Raw genomic sequence first — 15,908 nt, 5'->3', positions numbered from 1 at the left:
GCGCATGCTCCGCACAGTCATGGAGCGGGGCGGGGCAGCAAGTGGGGCGGAAGGGGACCCTGACTAGTCTCGCGGTTACTGGGCGGGCGCGAGCGCGCTATCCTCGGGGGCGGTGCGGGGCGGAGCCTAGTCCGAGTAGGCGCTGTGGGTCCCGGCTTAGTGTTACTGTGCTCGCGGGCCTGAGGTCGTCTCAGGTGAGGTCGTCGTCCCGGAAGTGGCTGTGGCTGTGGCCCCTGGGTGTTGTAAGGAGCCTGCCGCGTAGTTGTTGTTAAGGGGCCGCGGCATCACCCCGCTTCTTCCACCTTCCCTGCAGCAGCCATGACGAAAGGCAGAGTTGTCGAAAGGTCGCAAACAGGGGCACTCCATACGACCCCTCCGGGGGACAAGGCAGCGGGGCCGCGGGGTCCCTCGGCGCCAGGCAGCGGAAACCACCTGAAGGGTGAGCTCTTCTGGGATCCTGAGCTAGGGCTGGCCCAGAGGCGGGAGTGTGCCGGGAGGGGCTTCGGAGGAGAAAGGACCCCTGCGGGTTCAGGGGATTTGCGGGTGGAAAGGGGGCCTGTTGGCATCTAGTGGCGGGAACAGAGTCGGGGACCTAGGCTACGGCCTACCACAAGGCCGGACACCTAGTGGGTTCGTAAATGCTTTTTTAGTTGAGTTCAATTAGAAGAAGGAATGACACTGGCTGGTTGACGCTCAGGGAGGTTGTAAGGTTGATAATATTGAAGTTAGGCAGAACTGGAAGGAACGTTAGCATTCGTTGATTTATTTTTACAGATGAGAAAACTGAGGTCCAGAGTGGATATATAACTTGCACAAAGTCAGAAAGCCAGATTAGTGAAGTATTGGGTAAAAGCAAGGATTTAACTACATCCAGGTGCCGCTTCGAGGTAGCAAGAACACTTGGGTTTGCATCCCTGCTCTACCACTTACGACTTTGGACTTGTTACCCTTCAAAAGCTCAGTATTTGAACTGTACAGTGGGGATGGTGATAATATTAATAATAGTAATATCTATTTAAGATTGTTGCGTGGATTAAACAAAATAATTCACATAAAGGATTTAGTGTAATGTTTGGCTTATATGAAGTGAAGGCTGAATAAATGTTAGCAATTACTATTATAGCTAAGATCTCTTATTCTCAAGCTTTTTTTCCACTATGCCATCCTGGCATTTCTCAGGGCCTCAAATATTATTTTAAGAAAAAAGTGTACCCAGAAACTAAATACTTTGATTTCATTTGGGCGTAGAGTTTTCATTGCTTTTCAGCAGTTGAAGTGATTTAAGCTCCTAAATGCTTTCAAAGCCCATAAACTTGGAGAAATCCTAACAAATGCCCATTAAGTTGTCTGCAGCTTACTCACACTGATGTGTTCCACCACCAGTGATGGGTAAAGAGAGGGTCTTTTAAGAGTGTCTAGCGACATTGTAACTATAGTCATCAGTAAAGTATTATACACTTTAAAAATATATTTATATATGGAGATAATATGTTTAACATTCAGCTGAAATTTTTTTTTTTTTGGCCATGCGGTGTGGCTCTTAGTTCCCTGACCAGAGATCGAACCCGGGTCCTGGTAGTGAAAGTGCCGAGTCCTTAACCACCGTACTGCCAGGGAATTCCCATCAGCTGAAATTTTTTGAATCAAATTTAAAACATATGAAAAATTTAGAAAACGTCTTGCAGAAAATGGTATTTTATTTTCAAATAATTTAAAATGTCTCCAGTCTAATTTGGGTCTTTCAGCTTTATATATTTGGATATTTTTACACCTTAAAGACAATAGAGCCAAGTAACTTCAAAAACCAGAAATGAAGTGTTGTCAAAGTATAAATCCACTCTAAATGATAGTAACCTTGTTTTGATGATGCTGCAACTGAGAATGACAGTAATCTAACGGCTTCCTGAAAAAGTATTTTCCAGATAGGAAAATACTTAGGAAGTATTTTCCATGGTGTCCAGATAGGACATCCCTAAAGATTGTCATTCGGTTTGGAATAGCAGTCAGTTATTTTATTATTATTATTATTATTATTTTTTTAACCTTAAGCTGTTCAGAAAATAAGACCTTGAAACTGCCAAAGTGCTTTTACAATTGTTTCTTGTATTTTAACATTTGAACAACACATTCAACAAAGTTATTTTTGTGATGCTGTCAAATGACTTCTGTGGACTACAAATCTATAGGAAGACAGAGGGAAGAGATGTGAAGGCACGCCTTCATAGAGAAGTAGGGTTTGGGTTAGTAGAGAGAACAGAAAAGGATTCTGGGTGGGGGAAACATTAGGCTTGAAGGTTAGTTAGTGTGAACCTTTTGTGTGTGTCTATAAAGAGATAAACTTGTCAGTAGTAGAGGATTTCTTTTTTTTTTTTTAATTTTTATTTATTCAGAAAAGGAAAGGTTTTAGAGAAAAAAAATTTTATTAACTCTTGAGAAATACATGGTAATAGAGTGTTTCTATAAATTCCATGTATTTGTATTTTTAAATAAATTTGTATTTTTATTAACTGATACATCTACATAATTTTGACAAATAGTTGTCATTGTGTGTATGCTTGAAATATTTTACACCTCACATTGCAGTGTTTGGTACATTTAGTGGATTCCTTGCCTTGACTCTAGTCCGACGTCTGAGTCTTACTGAGGACCGCTGTGATGATTTGAGCAAGGCAATAACACTGAAAGTCTAATTCTTGCATGATTAGAAAGGGTGAGAGACAAGAGGTATTACTACTTGAGAGGCTCTTGACCTACTCTGTGTGCAAGGGTACCTGGACCAGGTGTTTTATTTTCTTTTGTTGTTTGCCCTGGCTGGTCTTTTTACTCGCAAATCATAGAAGTTCCCCATTTTGATTTAAGAGAACTCCTAGGACCATGTTTTCCAATATATAGGTCATACCTTTGTGAGCAGTGTGAAATGAATTTGATGGGTAATCATGAGCCATTTAAAAAAATGGAAGAGAAAATAGCAGAGTTCTTTGCATGTAGTAGGGGGTAAGTATTCTTTGAATTTTATTTTTCAATTATATAGATTTTGTGTGTATCAGATCATGATATAAAATACACTGCTTATTGTGGAAAGCAGCCAAAAATGTTTGGGAAACACTGTCTTGAAGTTGGTTTTACAGCTCTTAGGAGGCAGTATTGTTCAAAATTGGATAATAAATCCCTCTCAGATGCCTGTTCTAGGTTCTGCCTTGCTAATGTGGTTCAACAAATATCCTTTGAGCATCTGCTGTGAGCTAGGTACTGGCTTAGAGGAAGAAGAAGAAAGCTCTGATTACTGATAACTGGGAACTAAGACTAAAATTGGCATTTGGACATCAACCAAGGTATTAGTATGATGTATTGATGTCAGTCTCAACCCAAATATTATATATCAGGATTCTTTTGCTTGTAATCAGTAGAAAACACAATCAAAAACTTTGCTAAAAGGAGGTTTATTGGTTCATATAACCAGAAAGTTGAGAGATTAAGTGGGATTCACTGGCTTCAGTCTGGGACCAGTGGCTCAGTGATATCATCAGGATGAGATTTCTTTCATATCTTGTTTTGCTTACCTGATGTTAGCTTTACCTTAAGGTTGATTCCTCTTGAAGGTCCAGGTAAGCTAAATGCTTCCTTGATAATTTTGAGAATCTTTTTCTAAGTATTAGCAATACAAATCTAGATATTAACTCTGATTAGATTGCCTCAGATCAAATGCTTATCCCTGAACCTATCACTGTTGTCAGAGGGTAAGAATAACCTAATTGGCTCAGACTGATTCATGTTCAACACCTAAAAAAAGGGAGTAGAAATGAGGCTAAGTCAGTTTTCCCATAGACGTGGATTTCTGTGATGGGTCACTCATGATTTTTCTCTACTTGTGCTCAACCATCTTGGTATAGGAATGAAGAAAGTGAGCTTGAAACACTGATTTTGGGTTAGGTTAGCTATAAGGAAAGAGTGAGGATTCTAATCAGAGGTGCTGCTGCATACACCATGGAGTCCAGGCTGCGCATAGAAGGAAGAGAAGTGAGGAGCCCAACAGAGGGAGAAAATGGAGGTGTTAAGCTCATGAAAGAATAAAGATGATCAAGGAATGGCATGTTGGAATTTAAAATATCCAAGATAGAGCAGTCTCAGGTGGTGTAAGAACTTAGTGTACCACTGGAAGTGGGTGGCTAAAGTTGAATAGAAATGAAAGTATAAGAACTTTGAGGCTGGGTGAATCATCTAAATAGATGTATCTTTTAGGATTATGAAAAGTTTGCTTGAAGCTTGGCTTAGTCTTCGCTGAATAGGGGAAGTGCCTGAAAGTGGTTGATGATAGTGAGTGAGGCTGTGTGGGTTGAATGGTAGCAGAGATGCAGGGCATAAACGTCAGAGAATGAGCTTTTATACAAGATAGGTAGTGCTCTTTCTTCTGCTGCCTGCAAACATGCTTTCTCTCTGTGTGTTTTTTTAATGGTTAATTCTTTATATTTTATAAAAAAGTTATTTTAGCTGTTTAAATTTATACTTGATGATACTACCATTTTTGATTATTAATACATAATTTAAAAAATTTTAAGCTCTTGAAATAAAATTTACTTCCAAAAATGTTACAATAGATTCTTGTAACCATCAAAAACTTGTTAGAGGGAATTCCCTGGTGGTCCAGTGGTTAAAAATCTGCCTTCCAGTGCAAGGGACGTGGGTTCAATCCCTGGTCGGGGAACTAAGATCCCACGTGCCGTGGGGCAACTAAGCCCGTGTGCTGCAACTACTGAGCCCGGGCACCCTGGAGCCTGCGCAGTGCAACTACTGAGCCCATGTGCTCTGGAGCCCACACGCTATAACTAGAGAGAAGCCCACTTGCTGCAACTAGAGAAGCTCGCGCGCCACACAAGATCCCACGTGCTGCAACAAAGAGCCTGTGTGCCACAACTAAGACCCCATGCAGCCAAATAAATTTAAAAAAAAAGAACTCTGAAATCCTTGTTAGAGTTCCTGTAAACTGTGTCCTCAGGGGAGATGGGTCTTTTGCTTCCTCCTACCTATTAGAATGGTAGGATTCTGTAGGTCTAGAACTAGTGGACTAGATGACCAGTAAGAGTGATTCCTAAAATCTTGTAGATATAAAGATTTTGCTTTTCAAAAGGTATTGATATGAAAGTTATAAGAAATAGAGAGCTACTACAGGGGCATTAAGGTTAAGTTTTGATTTTTCAGGGTAGATATATGCATATTAGAAGTTAGAGAAGAGTTGCTTGTTAGTGGGAAGAGTTGGAGATATTCAGTGAATGGAGATGAGATAATTCTGAGAGCAAGATCTGCAAGGAAGTGTGTTGGCATTTGATGCAAAGATAAGGGGAAAGAGGGAAGTGGAGATAATTTCATGAACAGATCTTGAGGTAGAGATTGGGAAGCTCTCTAAAGTATGGAGACAGCCTCATTGGTTGAGAATAGGGGGAAGTAGAATTAAAGGCTTGAAGACTTGAAATAGCCCTTTCGGAGGGTACTGTAAAAGGATTATAGTTTGCCAGTGATAACCTTAATTGACGATAGAAAAGCAGGAAGCATATGAACTTGTAAGCCAGGAGAGCACAATGATCTTTCTCTAGCTGTACCTTTGGCCTGGGAGGAGGTTGGAAAACAGATAATGGGATAATTGAGAATGGGAATTAGTATGATGGAAGATTTGGAGGTTAATGAATGTATAAAGCACTGTTGTGGGTGGCTCTAAATGCTAAATAACTTGTGTCTAATGCAGCCAGAAGGAGGATGCACATTATAAATGTGTATGTTACACATTCAGATGTTGATCATTAAAGCAAGGTTTATAACCTTTCTTTTTTTTTTGGCTGCACCTTGGACTTGCGGGATCTTAGTTCCCTGACCAGGGATCGAACCTGGGCCCCCAGCAATGGAAGTGTGGAGTCCTAACCACTGGACAGCCAGGGAATTCCCAAGTTTATAACTTTTATCTCTGTTCAGAACTAAATGAATTACGTGCTAGCCTCTAGATTTATTAGAACTATACTAAAAAAGAATTGTGGAATCATAATAGGGAACACTCCCTATTTCCAAGTTTGTGTGAAAGAATGGAGAGCTTCAGAATTGTCTCTCACTTAGTTTTATTGCATTATTAGCTGTTTTCTTGTGTTTACATTATACTGAGTACAATGCTTGAAAAAGTTTTCCTTTCAGAGAATGAAAAAAAAAGGTATCGAGTTAAACTTGGAGGTTAATTTTGTTCAACAAATGTCTATATATTTCATCATCCAACTGTAAGGCAACAAGTAGCAATCAGAGAGATGTGTACTCAAGGAAGGATTAGGGTGGTGTTCTGTAGTCCAGTTAAGTACACACCTTTCTCTCCTCGGACTCCTTACTTAGGACTTGTGAATTAATGATGGGAAGAAAAATATTGTAGTTAAATTTTAGAGTTGCCATGCAAAATGTCTTGTTTAATTTTTAATTTAAGAGGACTGTTACCTACTGACGTCTTTATTTAGATTTTTTTTTATTGGAGTATTATTGCCTTACAATGTTGTGTTAGTTTCTGCTGTACAATGAAGTGAATCAGGTATATGTATACATATATCCCCTCCCTCTTGGACTCCCCCACTTCTCACCCATCTAGGTCATCACAGAGCACCTCGTTGAGCTCCCTGTGCTTTATAGCAGGTTCCCACTAGCTATTTTACAGATGGTAGTGTATTTATGTCAGACCTAATCTCCCAGTTCATCCCACCCTCCCCTTCCCCGCCTGTGTCCACATGTCTGTTCTCTATGTCTGCATTTCTATTCCCGTCCTGCAAATAGGTTCATCTGTACCGTTTTTCTAGATTCCACATATATGCGTTAATATACGATATTTATTTTTCTCTTTCTGACTTACTTCACTCTGTATGACAGACTCTAGGTCCATCCACATCTCTACAAAGACCCAATTTCATTTCTTTTTATGGCTGAGTAATATTCCATTATATATGTGTACCACATCTTCTTTATCCATTCATCTGTTGATGGACATTTAGGTTGTTTCCATGTCCTGGCTATTGTAAATAGCGCTGCAGTGAACATTGGGGTGCATGTAACTTCTTGAATTATGGTTTTCTCAGAGTATATGCTGAGTAGTGGGATTGCTGGGTCATATGGTAGTTCTATTTTTAGTTTTTTAAGGAACCTCCGTACTTTTTTCCATAGTGGCTGTATCAATTTACATTCCCACTAACAGTGTAGGAGGGTTCCCTTTTCTCCACACCTCTCCAGCATTTATTGTTTGTAGATTTTTTGATGATAGCCATTCTGACTGGTGTGAGGCGATAACCTCATTGTAGTTTTGATTTGCATTTCTCTAATAATTAGTGATGTTGAGCACCTTTTCATGTTGCCTCTTGGCCATCTGTATGTCTTTGGTGAAATGTCTGTTTAGGTCTTCTGCCCATTTTTGGATTGGGTTGTTTGTTCTTTTGATATTGAGCTGCATGAGCTGTTTGTATATTTTGGGATTAATCCTTTGTTGATTCATTTGCAAATATTTTCTCCTATTCTGAGGGTTGTCTTTTCATCTTGCTTATGGTTTCCTTTGCTGTGCAAACGCTTTTAACTTTAATTAGGTCCCACTTGCTTATTTTTGCTTTTATTTTCACTAGGAGGTGGGTCATAGAAGATCTTGCTGTGATTTTTGTCAAAGAGTGGTTTTCCTCTAAGAGTTTTATAATGTACAGTCCTACATTTAGGTCTTTAATCCATTTTGAGTTTACTTTTGTGTATGGTGTTAGGTAGTGTTCTAATTTCATTCTTTTACATGTAGTTGTCCAGTTTTCCCCGCATCACTTATTGAAGAGGCTGCCTTTTCTCCATTTTATATTGTTGCCTCCTTTATCAAAGATAAGGTGATCATATGTGCATGGATTTATCTCTGGGCTTTCTATCCTGTTCCATTGATCTATATTTCTGTTTTTTTGTGCCAGTACCATACTTTCTTGATTACTGAAGCTTTGTAGTAGAGTCTGAAGTTGAGGAGCCTGATTCTTCCAGCTCCATTTTTCTTTCTCAAGATTGCGTTGGCTCTTTGGGGTCTTCTGTGTTTCCATACAAATTATAAAATTTTTTGTTCTAATTCAGTGAAAAATGCCTTTGATAGGGATTGCATTGAACCTATAGCCTGCTTTGGGTAGTATATTCATTTTCACAGTATTGATTCTAACAATCCAGGAGCATGGTATATCTCTCCATCTGTTTGTGTCATCTTTGATTTTTTTCATCAGTGTTTTATAGTTTTCTGAGTACAGGTCTTTTGCTTCCTTAGGTAGGTTTATTCCTAGGTATTTTATTCTTTTTGTTGCAGTGGTGAACGGGATTTTTTCCTTAATTTCTCATTCTGATCTTTCGTTGTTAGTGTATAGGAATGCCAGAGATTTCTGTGTGTTAATTTTGTATCCTGCAACCTTACCAAATTAATTGATTAGTTCTAGTAGTTTTCTGGTGGCATCTTTAGGATTTTCTATGTATAGTACCATGTCATCTGCAAACAGTGATGGTTTTACTTCTTCTTTTCCAACTTGTATTCCTTTTATTTCTTTTTCCTCCTCTGATTGCTCTAGCTAGGACTTCCAATACTATGTTGAGTAATAGTGGTGAGAATGGACATCCTTGTCTTTTTCCTGATCTTAGAGGAAATACTTTCAGTTTTTCACCATTGAGAATGATGTTTGCTGTGGGTTTGTTGTATATGGCCTTTATTATGTTGAGGTAGGTTCCCTGTATGCCCACTTTCTGGAGAGTTTTTATCATAAATGGGTGTTGAATTTTGTCAAAAGTTTTTTCTGCATCTATTGAGATGATCATATGGTTTTTATTCTTTGATTTGTTAATATGGTGTATCACATTGATTTGCATATATTGAAGAATCCTTGCATCCTTGGGATAAATCCCACTTAATCATGGTGTATGATCTTTTTAATGTGTTGTTGGATTCTGTTTGCTAGTATTTTATTGAGCATTTTTGCGTCTATTTTCATCAGTGATATTGGCCTGTACTTTTCTTTTTTTGTGATATCTTTGCCTGCTTTTGGTACCAGGGTGATGGTGGCCTTGTTGAATGAATTTGGGAATGTTCCTTCCTCTGCAATTTTTTGGAAGAGTTTGAGAAGGATAGGTGTTAGCTCTTCTCTAAATGTTTGATAGAATTCGCCTGTGAAATCATGTGGTCCTGGACTTTTGTTTGTTGGAAGATTTGTAATTACGGTTTCAATTTCATTACTTGTGATAGGTCTGTTTATATTTTCTAATTCTTCCTGGTTCAGTCTTGGAAAGTTGTACCTTTCCAAGAATTTGTCCATTTCTTCCAGGTTGTCCATTTTATTGGCATAGAGTTGCTTGTAGTAGTCTCTTATGATCCTTTGTATTTCTACGGTGTCAGTTGTAATTTCTCCTTTTTCATTTCTAATTTAAAAAATTTTTATTTTTAAAAAATTATTTATTTATTTATTTATGTCAGGTCTTAGTTGTGGCATACAGGATCTTTGTTGCAGCATGCAGGATCTTTTGTTGCAGCCTGCGGGCTCTTCGTTGTGGCGCATGGGCTTCTCTAGGTGTGGCACATGGGCTTCTCTCTTTTTGCAGCACGTGGGGTCTCTAGTTGTGGTGTGCGGACTCAGTAGTTGCAGCACGTGGGCTTAGTTGCCCTGCAGCATGTGGGATCTTAGTTCCCTGACCAGGGATCGAACCCTGCATTGGAAGGCAGATTCTTAACAACTGCACCACCAGGGAAGTCCCTCATTTCAATTTTATTGATTTGAGTCCCCTCTCTTTTTTCTTGGTAAGTCTGGCTAAAGGCTTATCAATTTTGCTTACCTTCTCAAAGAACTAACTTAGTTTTATTCATCATTGCTAATGTTTTCTTCATTTCTATTTCATTTATGTCTGCTCTGATCTTTATGATTTCTTTCCTTCTACTAACTTTGGGTTTTCTTTGTTCTTCTTTTTCTAGTTGCTTTAGGTGTGAGGTTAGATTGTTTGAGATTTTTCTTGTTTCTTGAGGTGAGATTGAATTGCTGTAAACTTCCCTCTTAGAACTGGTTTTGCTGCATCCCATAGGTTTGGGTTGTCATGTTTTCGTTGTCATTCGTTTCTGTGTGTTTTTAAATTTCCTCTTTGCTTTCTTCAGTGATCTCTTGGTTATTTAGCAGCGCACTGTTTAGCCTCCATGTATTTGTGTTTTTTACAGTTTTTTCCCTGTAATTGATTTCTAATCTCATAGCGTTGTAGTCAGAAAAGATGTTTGATACGATTTCAATTTTCTTCAATTTTCCGAGGCTTGATTTGTGACCCAAGATGTGATCTATCCTGGAGAATGTTCCATGTGCACTTGAGAAGAAAGTGTTTTCAACTGCTTTCAGGTGGAATATCCTATAAATATCAATTAAGTCTATCTGGTCTATCGTCTCATTTAAAGCTTGTGTTTCCTTATTTATTTTCTGTCTGGATGATCTGTCCATTGGTGTAAGTGAGGTGTTAAAGTCCCCCGCTATTATTGTGTTACTGTCGATTCCCCCTTTTATGGCTGTTAACATTTGCCTTGTGTATTGAGGTGCTCCCATGTTGGGTGCATAAATATTTATAATTGTTATATCTTCTTCTTGGATTGATCCCTTGATCATTATGTAGTGTCCTTCCTTGTCCCTTGTAACAGTCTTTATTTTAAAATCTATTTTATCTGATATGAGTAATGCTACTCCAGCTTTCTTTTGATTTCAGTTTGCATGGAATATCTTTTTCCATTCCCTCACTTTCAGTCTGTATGTTTCCCTAGGTCTGAAGTGGGTCTCTTGTAGACAGCATATATATGGGCCTTGTTTTTGTATCCATTCAGCTAGTCTGTGTCTTTTGGTTGGAGCATTTAATCCATTTACATTCAAGGTAGTTATCAATATGTATGTTCCTGTTACAATTTTGTAACTGTTTTGGGTTTGTTTGTGTGGGTCTTTTTCTTTCCTTGTGTTTCTGCCTAGAGAAGTTCCTTTAGCATTTGTTGTAGAGATGGTTTGGTGGTGCTGAATTCTCTTAACATTTACTTGTCTGTGAAGCTTTTGATTTCTCCGTTAAATCTGAATGAGATCCTTGCTGGGTACAGTAATCTTAGTTGTAGGTTTTCCCCTTTCAACATTTTAAATATATCCTGCCTCTTCCTTCTGGCCTGCAGAGTTTCTGCTGAAAAATCTGCTGATAACCTTATGGGGATTCCCTTGTATGTTATTTGTTGCTTTTCCCTTGCTGCTTTTAATATTTTTTCTTTGAATTTAATTTTTGTCAATTTGATTAATATGTGTCTTGGTGTGTTTCTCCTAGGGTTTATCCTGTATGGGACTCTCTGCGTTTCCTGGACTTGGGTGGCTATTTCCTTTCCCATGTTAGGGAAGTTTTCAACTATGATTTCTTCAAATATTTTCTCATACCCTTTCTCTTTTTCTTCATCTTCTGGGACCCCTGTAATGCCAGTGTTTGTGCGTTTAATGTTGTCCCAGAGGTCTCTGAGACTGTCCTCAATTCTTTTCATTCTTTTTTCTTTATTCTGTTCTTCAGCAATTATTTCCACCAGTCTATCTTCCAGGTCACTTATCTGTTCTTCTGCCTCAGTTATTCTGGTATTGATTCTTTCTAGTGTATTTTTCATTTAGTTACTGTGTTGTTCATCACTGCTTGTTTATTGTTTAGTTCTTCTAGGTCTTTGTTAAACATTTCTTGTATTTTCTCGGTCCGTGCCTCCATTCTATTTCCGAGATTTTGGATCATCTTTATTATCATTACTCTGAATTCTTTTTCAGGTAGGTTTCATGTTTCCTCTTCATTTATTTGGTCTTGTAGGTTTTTGCCTCGTTCCTTCGTTTGTAACATATTTTTTTGTCGTCTCATTATTTTTGATGGTTGGGGCTGTGTTCCTGTCTTACTGGTTGTTTGACCTGAGATTTCCAGCACTGGAGTTTGCAGGCAGCTGGGTAGAGCTGGCTCTTGGTGCGGGGATGAGGACCTCTGCAAGACCTCACTCTGATTAATATTCCTGGGGTCTGAGGTTCTCTGTTAGGCCAGTGGTTTGGACTCGGTGCTCCCACCACAAGAGCTCAGGCCCAACCCCCAGCCTGTGAACCAAGATCCTGCAAGCCACCTGGTGTGTGGCCAAAAAAAAAAAAGAAAAAAGCAGCAGAACAATAACAAAGAATAAAAAATAAATAAAGTTAGAAAGATAAGAAATATACTAGATAAAATGCAAATAAAAATGAAATAGCAGCACAGTAAAACAGAACCATAATAGCAAAAAGAAAAAAAGAAAAAGAATAAAAGCAGGAAAAGGCCTTGGCTGTGGGGGAGGGGCAGACTTAGGCAGGGGCAGGGCCTAGGCTCAGGACTGGAAAAGCCCTGGGGGGTGGGGGGCGGGGGTTAGGCTCAGCACAGCTGGAGGGGGCCTCACAGTGGAGGCTCAGGCCTGGGGCCCCAGCAGGCTTGCTGGGACCCAAGTGGGCAGGGGCATTACTGGCCAAGTTCCCTCTGATCCTCCGAGGTTCCCTCCCTGTCCCCACTGATCCCCTTCCTGTGGGTAGGGGATCACAGTGTGCCCTCCGTGTGCCCCTCCTCAGTGCCCACCTCCCCCTCCCCTCCCCCAGCCACCCCTCGGGGCACTGGTCCCATCTCGCCTCTACTTTTCCTCTCCCCCTCCCTCTCACACCCCCAGGACCCACGCAGATGGAGGGGGCCTCGGAGGGTGGAGGATCAGCCCTGGGACTGGGCTGGTTCCCTGGGGCCTGAGTGGGTGGGGGAAATGCTGGCCACGTTCCCTTCCAATCCTCTGATCCCCTGACGGTCTCTCCCCATCCCCATTGATCCCCTCCCTGTGAGTGGGCCCCTACGGGCGTGGGGACCCTTCCTCTCCCCCAGGCGCACCTCAGGGGTGCCAGTCCCTCCTGCCTCCACTTCTCCTCCCCCCTCGCTCCCCCCCATGTCCTACCCGGTCGCTCACAGGTTCCTCCTGTTCCCTTAGGTGTCCAAAGTCCCCCACCATCACCTGGTAGGTGCCCTAGTTGTGAGGAGATGCAAACTCAGTGTTCTCCTACTCCACCATCTTGACTCCGCCCACTTGCATATGATTTTTAAGATAACACTAAGATTACCTTGTTGGAGAATACAAACATATTCTCCCATTCTTGGAGTCACAGACAGAGCCACCCAAAACATTTGAGGTTCAACTATATTCTGAAGCCCTTGGTGTAAAGAGAAAGTGTAACATTCATCAGTTGCATTAGTGAATCTGTGGGTTCTTTCTCATGACAGTTTGAAGTAATTGCCAGATTACCTCATTTTTCTTAAGAGGCCATTCTGCCTATGCTGTTATCTCCCAATATAGATATATAAAATTGAAAGTCAGTGATAGCATTTAGAGCAATGCCCTTTTTTCCCCTTTGGCTTATCAACAAATCAGTGCTACAAATTCTGGTGTTCTGTTTTTCTGTGCTTCTAAAATGCATATATCCCTGCAAAGAACTATGGCCAGTTAATAAACATCAAATATGGTAGTATTTAAAATTTAATGTTACAGTGTTTTGGGCAAAAGTGTGAACAGTTTCTTGGGAGGAAAACCTTTCAGGAAATTATTTACTGGCTTGGAATACTGTCTTCCTCTATATTTATCTTAATTATAATTTTTTTTTTTTTTTCAGAGAAAGCCTGTGCAGAAGCTGGGTCAGCAAGAATGTCGCTTCTTATATTGGTGTCCATTTTCTTATCTGCAGCTTTTGTTATGTTTTTGGTATATAAAAATTTTCCTCAGCTTAGTGAGTAAGTATACTGAAAGAAATGGAAAATGTCTAGACATTTATAGAGATGAACGTGCATTGAAAGTTCAACTAACTTAAGGAACAGAACTGGCATAATAATTGTATGTCAGCTCTCATGGCTTGTAGCAAGTTCATGTTGACACTGTAATTTAAATACTTCTTTCCAAATATGTCTCTTGATTTTCTATGCAAGGTTCTCCTAGCGCTGCTCCTCTAATTAAGGCATCTTTCTAATGGCTATGTTGAAAAACATAGCCACATTAATAAATTTATTGCATATTATTTTTTAATGTTAGTAGTGACCAAGTAAATTTATATTGCAGTCCATAATAGATATTGACCTGCAGTTTGAGAAATACTGATGCTCTTTTTCTCTGCTTTATCCCTTTTTCCATCCCTGTTTTCTACCTTCCTACTTTTCCATGTCATCAGTTTTTGTCTGCCTCTATTCATCCATTTACTTCCGCACCACATCTCTGTCTCCTAGCTCTTTTTCTCTTCCCTGTTTTATAGAAGTGACATGGTTTGAATAGGTACTTTTCACTGTCAAATGCACTTTGTAGAAAAACTTGTCTATCTAGTATACAGCCACAATTCCGTAACAAAAACCTTGGGAGTGAAACGTATTTCAGAATTTAGAACTTTTCTATTTTGGAAAGATAACATGGAATAAATACTGTATATTATGTAGTATCTCCAGCAGGATCTGGGGCAGCACCCCATAATCAAATACATTAATATTTTTACAGTGAAACCTGTATTATAGAAGACTGTGAAAAACTGTATATAAGTGTGGGTCAATTTTTGCTGACAGATTACAAAGAACTTTTGGTTTTCAGAGCTTTTTGAATTTTAGGGAAAAGATTATAGACCTGAAACATACTTTATGAGGATAAAATATCCCTGGGTTATTCAACCACAATAACAACACCCTTGGGTAATCATAGATTACATCAGAGACTACTAAAATGTAGTTAGATTTTCAACCAGGGCCAGCTTGGTGTGGTGATGGATAACTGTGAAATGTGATTTCAGGGTATAAGGAAGTTCCTGTTTCCTCTAAATTTCTTTCATTAACACTTTCTTATGCTTGAAATTTTATAGTTAAACTTATTTTTATTTTAATACTTTGATTTCTTATGTGAATGTAAATGCCTTTGGGAGGATAGCATGTTATATTGTTATGTTAATATTAGTATCATTGAATTTTAGATCTTTTCTCTTTTTAATCAAAGGAGTAGGAAATAAAGAGCTGACTGAAAGAGGGAAAGAATATAGAGTGTAGATTAAGGTTGTTTTGGATCCCAATCTGCTCTAGGAAATATAACACTTTCGTATAATAATATGCTGTTATAAATCTTTTATATTCTGCCTATTTCTTTCGGTGTGTGTATATGTGTGAGATGCATGCACACGCCTATAAAGAGCTTTTTTAAGCTTTTAAATTTATAAATGAGAAAACCCATTTTAGTTTACCTGCTATTTTTATAGGACTTAAACAACATTCTATCATTGTTTTGCAAGGTTAGTTAAATTTCATCATGTAAACAAATGGGTACAATAAATGGGTACAATATACATTAAACACAAAGATGATTATTTGGGGCTTTTATAAACAGAACATTCAGTTCCAAACAAGGCACCAAATATAAAGTAAAATTAATAGAAAGTGACAAGTGTTTTAAGTTTTTATCTGAACTTTGAGCTGGGATATTCAAGAAAAGATGTGAACTATAAATTCATTGAAATTTTTACTTAATTTCGGTTGTAATTGATTATTGACTTCAGTTTATCATGAGGATTACCCAAAATGATGTTCAGTATGTTTTAAATATGCTAACATCAGTGGTTCATTTCTTAATTCAAAATTTACTCCAGTGTTTGAGCAAATGCTTTTTAACCTTTAGTTTGGGTCATCCTGAATTTTCAAATGGATTACATATCTCATGAAATTATATTAAAGCATTAAAAAATAATTTATAGACTTTGAACTTAATTTTGTGAATTTATGCTTAGCATATTACAGATCAAGGCATCAAATCATTTTGGATAAAACTTCATGTTTTGAACGTGACTTTGATATGAATTATCTTGGCAAATTTCTAT

The 15,908-nt window shown here is 38.8% G+C and overlaps 1 protein-coding gene across 1 annotated transcript in view; it reads left to right on the top strand.

The window, feature by feature from the left end:
• Window positions 1-25: 25 nt before the first annotated feature.
• The window catches only part of TMEM41B (transmembrane protein 41B), a 30,537-nt gene continuing 14,654 nt past the window's right edge, over window positions 26-15,908 (top strand). The window contains exons 1-2 of the mRNA XM_029208719.1: window positions 26-439; window positions 13,686-13,803. Coding sequence (XP_029064552.1) covers window positions 319-439; window positions 13,686-13,803 — 239 coding nt within the window. The 5' untranslated portion in view covers window positions 26-318. The remainder of the gene's footprint in view (window positions 440-13,685; window positions 13,804-15,908) is intronic.

This window comes from Monodon monoceros, unplaced genomic scaffold (assembly GCF_005190385.1).
Source record: "Monodon monoceros isolate NGI ecotype Baffin Bay Population unplaced genomic scaffold, NGI_Narwhal_1 Super_Scaffold_7, whole genome shotgun sequence".
NCBI classification, from domain to species: Eukaryota; Metazoa; Chordata; class Mammalia; order Artiodactyla; family Monodontidae; genus Monodon; species Monodon monoceros.
This window is presented reverse-complemented; position numbering and strand designations above follow the sequence as displayed.